Raw genomic sequence first — 14,554 nt, forward strand, 5'->3', positions numbered from 1 at the left:
AGTTCAGATGCTGGGATTATGAAATGTAGAATACAAAATGTTCCTACAGCTCCTTCCTTTCCTGTTTCCAAATGGAAGCCATCACCAGTGCATTTCTGATTCTTCAGAGACTCTGCACATGCTTTTCCTCCTTGTCAACCTCTCTCTCCATCCAGGTACCCCCCCTTACGGCCATAAACACATCCAATTCTTTCCCATTAAGGAAGGACAGAGGCCGGCGCCACGGGTCACTAGGCTAATCCTCCGCCTTGCGGCGCTGCCACACCGGGTTCTAGTCCCAGTCGGGGCGCTGGATTCTGTCCCGGTTGCCCCTCTTCTAGGCCAGCTCTCTGCTATGGCCCGGGAGTGCAGTGGAGGATGGCCCAAGTGCTTGGGCCCTGCACCCCATGGGAGACCAGGAGAAGCACCTGGCTCCTGCCATCAGATCAGCGGAGCGCGCCGGCCACAGCGCGCTGGCCGCGGCAGCCATTGAAGGGTGAACCAACGGCAAAGGAAGACCTTTCTCTCTGTCTCTCTCTCTCACTGTCCACTCTGCCTGTCAAAAAAAAAATAAAATAAAATAAATAAGTAAAAAGGAAGGACAGAAAGAAAAGGAAAATGTTTTTCCGCTCATCTTGTTCCACCACTCTTTCTGTTAAGCCTCTGGAAATGGCAACTATTGTAACCTCCCCCTACCCATTCCATCCAAGCTGCAGTGCAGCGTGGCCCTCCCACCAAGACTGGGCTCTTACACGGCTTGTCAGTGTCCTAAGCTACCAATCAGATCATCAAATCCAAAGAACTATTATCACAGCTGTTACTGGTGAGGCACTTGTGCTGTAGCCACTCCCTCCTTCCAGAAACTCTTATGTCCCTGTGACAGCATTTTCTTCTGTTGTCCTCTTGTTTCTCTGGACTTTTTTTCTCAGTGTCCTTTGAGTGTTACATCTCCTCTGTCGTCGTCTTCTTTTTTCTTCTTCTTTTAAGAGCTGGGCGCCAGTTCTAGTCCAGGCTGCTCCACTTCTGATCCAGCTCTCTGCTATGGCCTGGGAAAGCAGCAGAAGATGGCCCAACTCCTTGGGCCCCTACACCTGTGTGGGAAACCTAGAAGGAGCTCCTGGCTCCTGGCTTCAGATCAGTACAGTACTGGCCATTGTGGCCATTTGGGGGGGAGGGGGCAGTGAACCAATGGATGAAAGACCTCTCTCTCTCACTCTCTCTCGCTCTCGCTCTCTTGCTCTCTCTCTCTGCCTCTGCCTCTCTGTAACTCTGCCTATTTACTTTAGTTATTTGGAAGGCAGAGTTACAGAGAAAGAGAGAGGGAAAGACAGAGATAGAGCTATCTCCCCTCCACTGCGTCACAATGGCCAGGGCTGGGCTAGGCCGATGGAACTCCATCCAGGTCTCCACATCAGTGGCAGGGGCCCGAGTACTTGGGCCATTTTCCAATGCTTTCCCAGTCACATTAGTAGGGAGCTGGATCAGATATGGAGGAGCCAAGCGTTGCAGGATGCATTTTAACCTGCTGTGCCACAACACCAGCCCTGTCTGATTCTTAAAATGTTGTTGTATTAATTTTTTGTTCTTAACACTTTTCACATTTTATTGCTTAAAAGAGTCCTCCATCCCTACGGCATGCAGACCCTGGCAACGCAAGAAGTCTCTCCAGAGGGTCTTCCGATGTGAGTAGGCGTGGCAGAATCCATTCCCAGCCCCTCCATGCCCACATGGAGTCCTGGCTAGAATCAGTCTGGATGAGAACCTGCTTGCAATCAAGGTGACCTCTTTCACAAGCTTCCTCTTGCCCATCCTCTGGTCAGGAACATTCCAGAGTGCCAGAATCTCTGGTCCATCAACTTGCTGCAGGTGCTGGAAAAGGAAATAATGATAACGTGGGTAATAAATAGTCTTCTGAGTTAAATGGGTTCCAACTTGACGCTTTCAGGAAAACTGAAGAAAGACCAAATGGAGATGTCAACTAAGTGATCATTAAAATAGTTTCTGATGATAGACAACTATATGAATTGGGGGATATAAGTCAAAAGAGGTTTAAAGAATTGACTGGCATTTCTATAACAATTTCCTCCATCCTCCTCTATCTGCTCAGGTTCTCAGCATTAGTATCAAACCAATAAAAAAGATTAAAGATTTTATGCTAAGCTCTGTGTTGTTTCAGCAATAAGTAATCTTCTTTCATGAATAAATGAACAAGTAGGAAAAAATAGCAACCCCAGAAATCTCATTCAGATGCATTTCCAGTCACCTTTTACCTTTATGTGTAATGATTGCTCATTTAAGACTATAATTGTATTTTAATCAGTTGTGTCCTAAAAATAATTTTAATAATAACTTAATCTAGAGGAAATTAATGAACACTTAGAGCTTTGTGGTCACAGGGCAAAATTCAATTCTTTTAATAAACATGTAGTCATTTTTGTTCAGACAGCAGCAAAACAACATTCAAGAAGAATCTTTCAAGTGTAAAAATGCATTATTTTTGGATTACAAGTGGATTTTAGGATTACATTTTGTGGAATGAAAATGTAATTCCAAGAAGAAAAAAGAAAATATAAAATTTCCACTCTGTTAAAAATGGGCTTGTTCACCTATTTTTCAAATGGATGACACTAGGTAGCATATCATACTATCATTTAATTTCTATTGCACTCATTAAAATGAGTGATGTGACATTTTTTCTGTTAATATGTCAATATTTAAGATAAATCAGAAATTCTCTGTGAGTGAGATCCCAGTGGAAAGAACAGGTCTTCAAAGAAGGAGGTACCTTTCTCTGAAGGGAGGAGAGAACCTCCACTTTGACTATGACCTTGTCTAAACAAGATAAGAGTCGGAAAACTCAAGGGGCTTCCATAGCCTTGGAAACTCATGACTGGAGCATGGGGAGATTACTGATGCCATAAACAGGAGTGTCAATTGGTAAAGTCAACAACAGGAGTCACGGTGCACTTACTCCTCATGTAGGATCTCTGTCCTTAATGTGCTGTACATTGAGGCTTAATGCTATAACGAGTACTCAAACAGTATATTTCACTTTGTGTTTCTATGGGGGTACAAACTGTTGAAATCTTTACTTAATGTATACTAAACTGATCTTCTGTAAAAAAAAAAAAAAGAAATTATCAATTCCCAACTTGACTCTCACTGGGATTAAACATGACAATAGGTCTGATCTGATTTCACCATCATTTAAAAAAAATCATCTATTATTTTTCACTTTATGTTTCTGTGTGGGAGCAAACTGTTGAAATCCTTACTTAATGTATACTAAGCTGATCTTCTGTATATTAAGATAATAGAGAATGAATCTAGATGTGAATGGAAGGGGAGAGGGAGTGGGAGAGGGGAGGGTTGTGGGTGGGAGGGATGGTATGGGGGGGAAGCCATTGGGATCCATAAGTCGTACTTTGGAAATTTATATTCATTAAATAAAAGTTAAAAAAAAAGATAAATCAGAATTGATATATTTTGAACATACTCAAGCTTATAATTAATAATTTTATATGGCAACTTCTTAAAAGGTAAATTTATACAAAATTTACACTTCCATCTATACGAAAATTCTAAAACAGGGAAAATTATAGGGAGAGAAAACAGGAACAATATTTTCTCTGGGAGGGGAGGAGGTACAGACTGACAGAGAAGAGTTACAAGAGAATTTTCTGACAATGATGTTCTTTTTTATTTTTATTTATTTATTTATTTGAAAGGCAGAGTTACAGAGAGGCAAAGTCAGAGAGAGAGAAAGAGGTCCTTCCTCCATCCGCTAGTTCATTCCCCAAATGGCCACAACAGCTGGAGCTGCACCAATCTGAAGCCAGGAGCCAGGAGCTTCTTCTGGGTCTCCCACATGGGTGCAGGGGCCCAAGGACTTGGGCCATCTTCCACTGCTTTCCCAGACCATAGCAGAGAGCTGGATCAGAAGTGGAGGAGCCGGAACTCAAACCGGTGCCCATATGGAACACCAGCGCTACTGATGGTGGCTATAGCACGGCTCCAGCCCCCATGATGCTCTGTACTATAACTGAATTAAGGATTAGGAAGGCAAAAGCATTTGTCAAAAATTATCAGATTATATACTTAAACTGCATACATGCATACAAGCATAAACAAACATGTGAACTCTAGTTAACATTATTTATGCTAAGCAGAGTTTAGGGTTAGACATACTGGTGTCTAAAACTTATTTGGAAATGCATTAAAAATGAACAGATGCATGGGTACGTAATGCAAGTAAAATTAAATGTTTACTGCAAAATCACTGCTTACTGCCCAGCTTTTTCAACCTTTTTATGTGTTTGAAAATACTCATGGGGCCGGGGCTGTGGTGTAGTGGGTAGAGCCACCACCTGCAGTGCTGGCATCCCATATGCATAATATACATAATAAATACATGCAAAAACCTAAACTACAACTGGCTTCAGCATTCATTGACTCTATATTGTCATCAATGGTCCAGGTTTTTTCAGCATCCTGCTTTGCTGATCTCAATGTTGGATTTGTCCTGAGGATGGTACAAAAATGGAAACAGCGACCTCATGTATAACATCCAGAACCAACAACTTAAAGAAGAGAGACCGTGGGGCCGGCGCTATGGCGCAGCAGGTTAACACCCTGGCCTGAAGCTCTGGCATCCCATATGGACACCGGTTCAAGACCCAGCTGCTCCACTTCTGATCTGGCTCTCTGCTGTGGCCTGGGAAAGCAGTAGAAGATGGCCCAAGTCCTTGGGCCCCTGCACCCACATGGGAGACCCAGAAGAAGCTTCTGGCTCCTGGCTTCGGATGGGCTCAGCTCCGGCTGTTGCAGCCATCTGGGGAGCAAATCAGCAGATGGAAGACCTCGTTCTCTCTCTCTCTCTCTCTCTCACTTTCTCTCTCTCTCTCCCTCTCCTTCTCTGTCTGTGTGACTCTGATTTTCAAGTAAAATAAATAAAATCTTTAAAAAATATATAAGAGACCATCTGGCCCTCCAGTAAATACCACTGCCGACTCGTTTGCCAGAATGCCTGTCATTTTGTTTCCCTGACTAATTATGAGGGAAATAGGATTATCTTAGCCTTATCCTGTCAAGGGCCAGGTTCCCCTAAGACATCTCACCTTGTGAAAGGGAGATTGGATGAAACTATACTCAAATGGAAAAATGTTATGTTAAGCAGGTAATCATCTGTCTCTAATGTGCATGCTGAAATTGTAGTACGAAAGAACTAATAGATGTATATGCATGTGGGAGGCTGGCGCTGCAGCGTAGCGTGTAAAGCTGCCACCTGCAGTGCCGGCATCCCATATGGGCACCAGTTCATGTCCCGGCTACCTCACTTCCAATCCAGCTCTCTGCTGTGGCCTAGGAGGGCAGTGGAGGATGGCCCAAGTCCTTGGGCCCCTGCACTTGCATGGGAGACCTGGAAGAAGCTCCTGGCAACTGGCTTCAGATCAGCGCAGCTCCGGCCGTTGCGCCCAATTGTGGGGTGAGCCGGTGGATGCATGACCTCTGTCTCTGCCTCTCCTTCTCTCTCTGTGTAACTTTTTCAAATAAATAAATAAATCTTGAAAAAAAGATGTATATGAATGTGTTTTAGTAAGGATTCTGTTCTCAGATAATGTAGAACATATAATCTCTAAAAAATATTTTGTTTTACAGACATAAAATTCAATGGTATATTTAAATTGTATAACTTTTATTTATTCAGTTGATTTATTGAATACCTACTATGTATCTGAGACTTCTCTTTAGTTCTTTTATCATAGAATAGAGGTGATAGAAACAGAACAACAGGTGTGTAATTGATACTAGTGATTTACCTCTTTCTGCATAATGACTTCCACTTTGATGTCTACAGCACTGTTTGAGGTTTATGCTTATTAGCAAAACCAGCACTTTCATTTTTTGCCTTCTATTGGCTTTTATAAATAAAATTCACTAAATATTCAAACAAATGTCCAAGACACTGATGCAGGCAAAGTTGGCAATACGGAGGCAGCTGAGCGGTTGGCTAGTAACAGTGCTAGACAGCCCTTGCACAGCACTTACTCTGCTAGCATTGCTCGAGGCACTTGACAAGTCCTAAGGCCCTGATCTTTACAACCACTTGGGGAGGCAGGAACCACTACATCCATGCTGCAGATAAGACAGTGAGGTCCACGGGCGGTTTTGCAGTTGGTCAGTGCACTGCGAGCTGTGACTGGGCCCTAGCTCCTTCCAGACTCAACCTCATCTCTCCACCCTCCCCCTCACAGGAGCTCCTGCTGCACTCGGGCTAAGCAGGGTTCTCACAGCTCCCCAGGAAGCCTTGCTTCTGCCAGTCCCATGCCTTTGCACACACTGCCGGCCTGCACTGTTTTTCTCCACTCAGACTCATTCTTCCAGGCAGATAGGCCCACCCTCCTTAGAAAAGCCTTCTGCTATGGACTGGACACGATTTGAGCATGTCCCCCAAGGGTTCTCATGTTGGGACCTCGATCCCCAGTGTGACAAGGTTCACAGGTGATGTGGAACTTGCAAGAGGTCTAATGGTTAAGACTCCTCCTCCAATACCCACATCCCACATTGGAGTGGCTGGTGAGAACCGGCTGCATTCTTGCTTCGGGTTTCCTACTAGGAGGCAGCCAGTGACTGCTCAAGTAGCCAGGTCTCTGCCACCCACCTGGGAGACCTGGATCAGGTTCCTGGCCCCCAATATTATCCTGGCATAGCCCCAGCTGTTGCAGGCATTTGGGGAGCTCGCTCTCTCTCTCTCTCTCTCTCTCCCCTACCTCTCACCTCACTGTATTTCAAATAAAATGAAGGTAAATACAAGAAAATGTAAAATAAAGAGGTGGTGCCTAATGGAGGTCTCAGGAGGTCCTGCTCTCCAAGGGGATGAAGGGAGTTCTCCTGGGACCCCTAGTTAGTGAGTTGTTACAGAAGAGCCCCTCCCTGGTCTCCGGCTTCCTGCCTAGCTATGCAGTGGCTCCTTCTTGCAGGTCAAAGGCCAAATTGGACAGAGCCTCTGACGTTGGACTTCCAGCTTCCAGACCGGTGAGCTGAATAAAACCACTTTTCCTTACAAATCACCCAGCCTCTCGCGTGTTTTGTTGTAGCAACAGAACACAGACTGATACAGTTTCCCTGGCCAATGCACTGCGACACAGGTGGTGCCTGCCCAGCACCAACCCAAGCCCTCTCACCTTGCCCTATTTATGTACTCACAGATCTGGGTTCACCACCAGCACCAGGCCTGGCTGTCCCCTCCTTGCTGCACCCCTGGGGCTGGCTGCTACGCATGACCTGTAATAGACGTTTAAAGCTTAGCTGAATCAATGCAAAAGCTGGTGGATTCCACACTTTCCTGTCTCCTGTATACTGTCTGACACCACATATTGTAGATAGTACAAAGGAGTGGGAGCCTCCTTTTCCTGCCAGCAGCCCAGCTTAGTAAAAACAAAGCAAAGCAAAACACGCCCCCTTTCCTCCCTTCTCCACATCACAATTCAGATCACCGAATCTGAACGGCTTTCCAGCTCTCCCGTCGGCGAATCCAGCCCGGACGCGGGGAGTCCACCACCCCTGCACCGGCCGCCGGGGCGGGGGAGCCGCTGCGAGAAGCCGCCTTCTCGCAGTTCTTGCCTATTAAGGTAAGAGGATTCGGCTGGGCGCCGGAGCGGCCGGGGGAGGGTCCCCGGGAGCGGCCTGGCAGCCCGCGCGCCCGCACCGCACCGCGAACCCAGGCCCGGGGCCCGGGCTGGCTGCCCCTGCAGGCGCGCGGCCGGCTGCAGCGCGGCCTCGGGCTATCTTCTCTCTAGCACCGGAGTCGCCCTCCTGGGTTTCCATGGCCACCGAGGCTGCGTCCTCATCCCTCCACCTTCACCTCGGGCCTCCAGGGAGCCCCGGCCGCAGGCGACGCCCCTTCCCCGCGGAGTTCGCGTCCTCCCTGGAAGGCAGGGCGGGAGGTGGGGCGGCCCCGGGGTGCGTGGGAGGAGCACACGCGCCCCCTCTGGCCGCGCCCCCACCGCTCGCCGGCCTCCGGGTCCCCCCAACCCGGGCCCGCGCCCCGCCCCCCGCAGCCCCGCCCCGCCCCGCCCCCTCCCCGCCGGCGCCCGCCGCTCTTGGCGCTCGGAGCGCGGGCCTGGGGACTCGGGAGCCCGCCGCCGGGGCAGCAGCATGGGGCGCTTCCGCGGGGGCCTGCGGTGCATCAAGTACCTGCTGCTCGGCTTCAACCTGCTCTTCTGGGTGAGAGCCGAGCCGGGAGGGCCGGGCCGGGCAGGGGCCGGCCGGGCGGCGGGCGCGGGGCCGGGGTCCCCGGGGAGCTGACCGCTGCGGCGTCCCGAGCCGGGCTCCGGGCAAGGGAAGGGTGTTCAGACGGCGGAGGCGAGAAGAAGGCAGACAAAGGGAAGGCAGAGAAGGGAACGGGAGAAGGGCAGCGGCGGCGTGGCTCTTCCCCACGAGGGAGCCCTCTGCCCGGGGTAGCATCCCACAGCGGAGCCGCCAGGTGCTGCTACTCGCCTGCCCAGGCTCGGTCCGGGGCGGCCCCCAGATCCGCCGGCCTCCTGTGCTACCCCCGTTTCTCTCTGCCATCCTGCCCGTGCCCAGCCAGGCCGGGTGTTGGAAGCGACACCCCTGGCCTGGAGCCGCGGGGGGTGGTACCCCTTCCGTAGCGAGTGGACGCACCCCCTGGCTCCTGGTGGTTTTGTGGAGGAGACTGAGGGATAGGAGTGAAAACGGTGAGGGATGGGGGCAGGGTCGTCCTTCTTCTGAGCATTAGGGGAGGGTGCTGCCGGATGGGGGGTGGTGGTGGGTGCTCTTCCGTGACAGGGGTGGGGGATGGAGGGGTCTCCCAGAGACATCTGCCCCCAGGCCCCAGCCCACAGCCCGCAGCCACTGCTAAGCACTAACGCTCCCAGAGATGATCTCATTCAAGTTTGCAGCGTTTTATTGAACTGACTCCATTCCCAGAATTAGTGGTTCGCAGAGAGGGAGGGCTGTGACGCGTGGCTCCTGTATTCCTGGGGCATGGCCAAGGCTAGACCATCCCCAGGTGCCAGGACACCTGGTCCCGGGCTCTGGACGACTGTAAGACCAGGTCTGAAAACTGTGTTGTTGGCACCTTCCTTCGTGGGCTTCCCTAAGAGAGCGCCAGCCAGTGCTAGGGCTCAGATGGTCTCACAGAGGGCTCCTTTGGGTGAAGAGGTTCTTGGAGCCGGGAGGAAGCAGCAGGGCCCCGGGGGTGCTTTGAACCCACTGGGCTGGAGGTGAGGTCCTCCTATCTGCTCTGAGGAGGCTGTCTTCGCATGACTGCAGCCAATGAATTATTGAACAGTGGGTCCCGCTCCCATCTGCCAGCCTATTAGCCAGGAAGGCTCCGGACCTCCGGCAGCTCCAAGCTCTGCTGCGGCCGAGAGGCCTCCCAAGCAGCCGGCAGCAGGGGCGAGTAGACAGGAGGCGCACAACAGGCAGCCCCTGCGTTTTGAAGAGGCACGTGGCATTTGTACACCTGGTATTTATTTCCAGCGTACTACAGGGAGAGCCATGGCAGAGTCCCGTATGTTGCATTTTTTAGTAGCCTGCCTTAATTTCAAAAGCCGTGAATAATAGATGTCTTGCTGTAGTGACACCCTTCATTCTCTATGCTTACAAATCAAAAGAGGTTTTGAACAGCCTGAGAAGGAATTTGTAGGCTGGGTTCTGTGCTTATCCATCGCCTGATGCTGTGCCAGCATTCCCAGGCACAACTGGAAGCATTGACTGAACGTGTGCAGTGGGTCAGGGACAGAGCTAAGCGCACTCCTTTCACTATTACACGTATTATTACTTCTTAGTAGTAGTAAGTCATCACACGCTTACTACTGTTATCCCCACGTTTTGCAGATAGGGAAACAGAGGTTCGAACAGGTTCACTTGCCCAAGATCCCCCAGCTCAGGGCAGAGACAGGGCTCCCCTCAACCTACCAGCTCTCCAACACCATGGGGCGTTCCGTTAAGCAGGGGTTCTCAAAAGTGTGGCTCCCCAACCAGCAGCCTCAGCATCTCCCAGGAATTTGTCAGACAAGCACACTCTCAGCTCATGGGACCCTGCAAGTGTTTCAGCCAACCATGCAGGCGATTCTGACCCATGCTCCAGTTTGGGAACCACTCTTAGAAACAATTCACGGGAAAGACATGATTTATGAATGTGGGACACTGTCCACCCAGCTGCTACTCTAGCTGTGGAGACACGACTGATGCATATAGAACAATGACAAAAAGTAAGACAGCTTGTTGCCACGTGACAGATTTCACACTGTGGTCTGTGAACGCAGGCAAGAAGGAACGGAGGAATGTTTGAGTGGCTCCACTGTTAGCCAGTGAGGTTAGCCATGACCTTGTAAGTGCTCTAACTAAGGAGTTTACAGAAAGGGTCAGAGCACTGGCGGAACCCAGAGAATACTCCTACAAAAGGACATGTTAGGGTGAACATGCGGGACTGGTGGGATGGGGGTGGGCACAGGTGAGCCACCCGTGGAGGGGCAGAGCCAGGGGCCAGTGAGCTGCCGTCTGGCCTGGGAAGCAGCAGGCTGGAGAGCAGAGAGCCCAAGAAGGGTGTTCTTAGGCAAGTTATTCTTTCCTCTAGCTGGTACCGGAGTTGTTGAGAGGATTAACAGGAATCGTATGAAGTATCTGCCCTCACCTTCCTATGAACCTAGTGCACAAGAAGTGTTCAGTGTCATTATTTTCATTTTTCAGTGCCGGCATGTAGGAAGCGTTCCATAATGTTAGCTCTCTTTCCCCTGACCCCTTTCATGGCGAGGGGTCGTACACAGGTGCGCGAAGCGACTTGGAGCTCATCTTCACTGGACAGTAACTTCACATGCCCCTCCCCCTTTGACCTTCTGAATTCTCCCTGGGAACAGGAATTTCTGTTTTGTCCGCTGCTATATCCAGTGTCTGGAAGAGCCCCCAGCCCCAACCCTAGGAGGCATCAAATAACTATCTGTAAAATGAATCAGTGAATTTGTAGGTTGGAAAATTTGGCCTTCCTGATCCACACAATCAATTACCCACTCTTTCTGGAAGACTGGCCCCATCTCTGCCTGCTCATCATGCGTTTTCTTTGCTTAGGTAGGGTGAACCCTGTAGGGATGTATGGGGGCCTTCCATACTTGCTGGGGGAGGGGACAGCAGTAAAGCTGTACAGGAGCCACCCCAAGTCTGTAACTACACAACCAAAGCCCGCGGGATGCACTGAAGCAGGTTCCTGATGCTTTAGGGGAAAACAAGGGTGTGGTCTGAATTGTCGGGAACCTACCTCCGCGAGCCCCACCCTGGTTTCTGAAGTTGTCTTTCCCCTGGTAGAAGGGCTTTGCGGGGAGTCTGGGGAAGGGGCTCAGAGCCCAAGACAGCTGCCCTGCAAGGACAGGCCTCGGTAGGACTGGAAGTGCTGACTTGCCCAGGACCTCAGATGCACACGGGCCTGGGTCCCCCTGGGTGACACGCAGACACTCACCCGCAGGCAGGCGCAGAGGCCAGGGTGTGCTTTGTGATCTGCCATTTGACAAACTGATCACAGCCTCCTTCTGGCAGCTGGCTTTACGTCTCCCTAGGCTGTGCTCCTGGTTTTATAAACATTCAACTCCCTCCTTCCAGAGCTAGCACAGCCCTCCTGGCCCTGGCCCGGGGCTGCGGACTGCACTCACCATTGAGTTTTGCAAAGCAAAAGCCAAACCTAGCCACCAGCCCACTCAGTCATTCCTGCTGTCATGGTTGATGTCTGTCATGAAGCCCCTCCCAACATCTGTCACGTCTAAATGCGGGCGCAGCCATCAGTGGATGGCTGTGCCTTTCATTGAAATCACCTTAATGTTTTCTCTCTGTTGCATAGCAATATAAATAAAACACTGCAACCCCCCAAGCCACATACATTCATTTGAAGAAAAGCCTGGCGCTGTTTGTTCCTTGGTTTATTGTTGTGTGCTCAGCGCTTTCCTATCATTGTGCTGCCCTGAGCCGCTCCTGCTGCCGTCCAACAGGAAGCAGGCCTGGCTCGCTGCTGAAAGTCACACGCCATATATGGCTAGCTGACCTTGCTGTCCTTTCCCCTAGCCGTCCTTGAGGCCACCTTGGGTTTTCACTTGGTGAGGCCTGTCAGGTGCCTGCAGGAAAGACAGCGGCTCATGGGCTTCGAGATGAAGCTAAAGATCACTTCTCTCTCTTGCCCAGATTTACTGCAAACAGCAACTTCAGAGCCATCACTTATCAGAAAGACTGGTTTTAAAAATACCTCAAGGGACAGGCATTTGGCAAGGGGATGCCACTTGGGATGCCTGTGCCCCTTATTGGAGTGCCTGGGTTTGAGTCCTGGCTCTGCTTCTTGTTCCAGCTTCCTGCTAATGTGCACCTTGGAAGGCAGCAGGTGGTAGCTCAGCCCTTGGATCCCTGCCACACATCTGGGTGACCAGGAATGAGTTCCCAGTGCCTGGCTTCCGCCTGGCCCAACCTTGGATACTGTGGGCACTGGGGGCGTGTATCAGTGCAGAGGAAATTTCTCTCTCTTTCTCTCTCTCTCTCTCCCTCTCCCTCTCCACCACCTCCCTCCCTCCCTTTCTCATGCTCTCTCTCTCTCTCTCTGTACCTTTCAAATAAAATAAATTTTAAAAAGTGTTTTTAATACCTAATATATGTATTCTTTGGGTTCCACCCAAAAGCTAGACCACCCCTGATGGCAAGCAAGAATCTCTTTAGCCGCACTGTAGGACAGCAGCAGTACCCAGCCCTTCCTGGTGACAGAGGGAGGGAGCTAGTGTTGCTAAGAGTGAGGGGTCCAGAACAGGGGCCAGCATAGAGAGGCCCGCGCCAGAGTTCCAGTGGGCTGGGAGATCTCGGACAGGTTGAGACAGTGTGGCAGTTCAGGTCCAGGAATTCAGAGCTTGGGAGGTGGATACTGGCATCACACCACCTGAGTTTATTCCTGGCTCCACTGTTTGCTGCCTAGGGGACCTCGGGGAAGTTGTTTAATCTCTTTGAACTTCAGTTTTCTCATCTATAAAATGGACCCAATAAAGTACCAACATCTACAATCTTCATGCAAATAAAGTTAATTAATATATGTATTGTAATAAGATGGTACACACATATAGTAATTACTCAATAACGTATTTGTAGGAATCATACAGGTGGGAAAGTAAAGTCTGGACTCCAAGAGGTTCATAAAGGCCAAGAGAAACAAGCAGCTATTTATTGAGCCAACCAAGCAGAATGGTGAGAGTCTTAAAGCTTAGCAAGGGTGTGGCATCAAGAAGATTCCTTCCCCTACAACAGTTCACTGAGCAGATGTGTGCTTCTGACCACCTACTATGTGCCCGACATTCTGCTAAGTGCTGAGGATTCAAAGATGACTAAGACACAGTCCTTGATCTCGAGGCTCTTGGCTCTGTGCTTAGCCTTCATCTGGCCTTTGGTGTGGTTTATTCCGTCTCTAGTCTTTGCTCCTTGAGAGCAGAGACACAATGTACTGCCATCCCCTTCTTCCAATCCCTCAGCACCTAACAAAGGTTTAGCATGGCCCCAGCTAACAGAGCTGTGCACCCTGACCAGAGCCGGGGCTCTCTGTCCCCATCCCGATTCTGGGTTCCCAGGGGAGGCAATGGAGAAACCTTTGGTGACCAGTGCCCCTCAAACTAGAATGGTCACACAGAGCGCATTGGGGGTTGTGCTCAACTCTATATTCTGTTCAGTAGCTCTCCATTTCTGACAGGCACCCAGCTGCTGCCTGTGCTGCTGGCCTGGGCACACACTTTGGGAACCACTGTTTTCAATGCGGCTAAAAGAGGCCAGAGCCCACCAGTGGCACCTGTTTCTGAATGGAAACACCCTTCCTCTGGGCTTGCTCACCTGGCTTGCTTTCTGTGGCCCCCTTAATTCCAGTTACCACTTTACCATGATTGTTTTAAGACTTTTTTTTTTAACATTAATCATTGATGGTTTCTAGAGTTACTTGGAGGCCACCTGTCTGTTGTCCATTGTATTTCACTGTGTTATTCTAGAACACTCTCCAGGAAGTATCTTTGGGTCTCCAATCGTATGTGACAAAAGAAAGCAGCCTCCATCCCCCAACCTGAGTGTTGTCAGTAAATCTCCCAGCAGGGCTGTGCTGCCACAGCACATTGATTCTGTTCTGACCACTGAAACAAATCATGTCATGGCCAAGGAATTAGAGAGAAGGAGTCAGAAAGAGGATGAGAATATCAGATGGCCTGGGGGTTACCAGGGCCTGTCTTTTTCATCCTCTTTGAATTTGAGAACAAAATTAACAATGCTAATTAACATAAATTGTCTTAGTTTACAACATGCATTTTCCCATTCAATAATTGAATCACAAGAACCCTAAGAAATAGTATCATTACCCCCACTTTGCAGATGAAGGAGCTGAAAGTCACACAGTAGGGAGTATGTCCCAGCTCCTATGATTTTAACTCCCTGTATTAGCTAACTGGAATATGCAGAATACAAGGTATAATAAATGTTACTGGTGAAGTCCATGACCAGGGAGGTTATGTCCAGTGTCAGATTTAATCCTGATGTGTTTCAGAAATGCAGGTGTAAAAGA

At 49.8% G+C, this 14,554-nt stretch overlaps 1 protein-coding gene and 1 long non-coding RNA gene across 4 annotated transcripts in view; one reads left to right on the forward strand and one right to left on the reverse strand.

The window, feature by feature from the left end:
- Positions 1 to 598: 598 nt before the first annotated feature.
- Positions 599 to 8,010, reverse strand: LOC149125572 (uncharacterized). Of its 2 annotated transcripts, none has more exons than XR_016237109.1 (3): positions 7,844 to 8,010; positions 7,186 to 7,263; positions 599 to 1,848 (listed from the first exon to the last, which is right to left on the reverse strand). It is a non-coding gene; the product is annotated as an uncharacterized LOC149125572 (long non-coding RNA). The 2 variants fall into 2 exon arrangements; XR_016237108.1 differs by lacking the exon at positions 7,844 to 8,010 and adding an exon at positions 7,476 to 7,614 and having other exon boundaries at positions 1,711 to 1,848.
- The window catches only part of TSPAN2 (tetraspanin 2), a 40,616-nt gene continuing 33,499 nt past the window's right edge, over positions 7,438 to 14,554 (forward strand). Inside the window, exon 1 of one of the 2 annotated variants that reach the window (XM_070076899.2) lies at positions 7,438 to 7,610. Coding sequence is in view for 1 of the 2 variants with exons in the window: in XM_051856133.3 (XP_051712093.3) it covers positions 8,137 to 8,205 (69 nt within the window). In the remaining variant the exon portion in view is untranslated. Of the gene's footprint in view, positions 7,611 to 8,047; positions 8,206 to 14,554 lie in introns of those variants that run through there. The other variant, XM_051856133.3, reaches the window with a different exon arrangement.

The sequence above is a fragment of the Oryctolagus cuniculus genome, chromosome 7, assembly GCF_051225735.1.
Source record: "Oryctolagus cuniculus isolate XC-2025 breed Fujian yellow rabbit chromosome 7, ASM5122573v1, whole genome shotgun sequence".
NCBI classification, from domain to species: Eukaryota; Metazoa; Chordata; class Mammalia; order Lagomorpha; family Leporidae; genus Oryctolagus; species Oryctolagus cuniculus.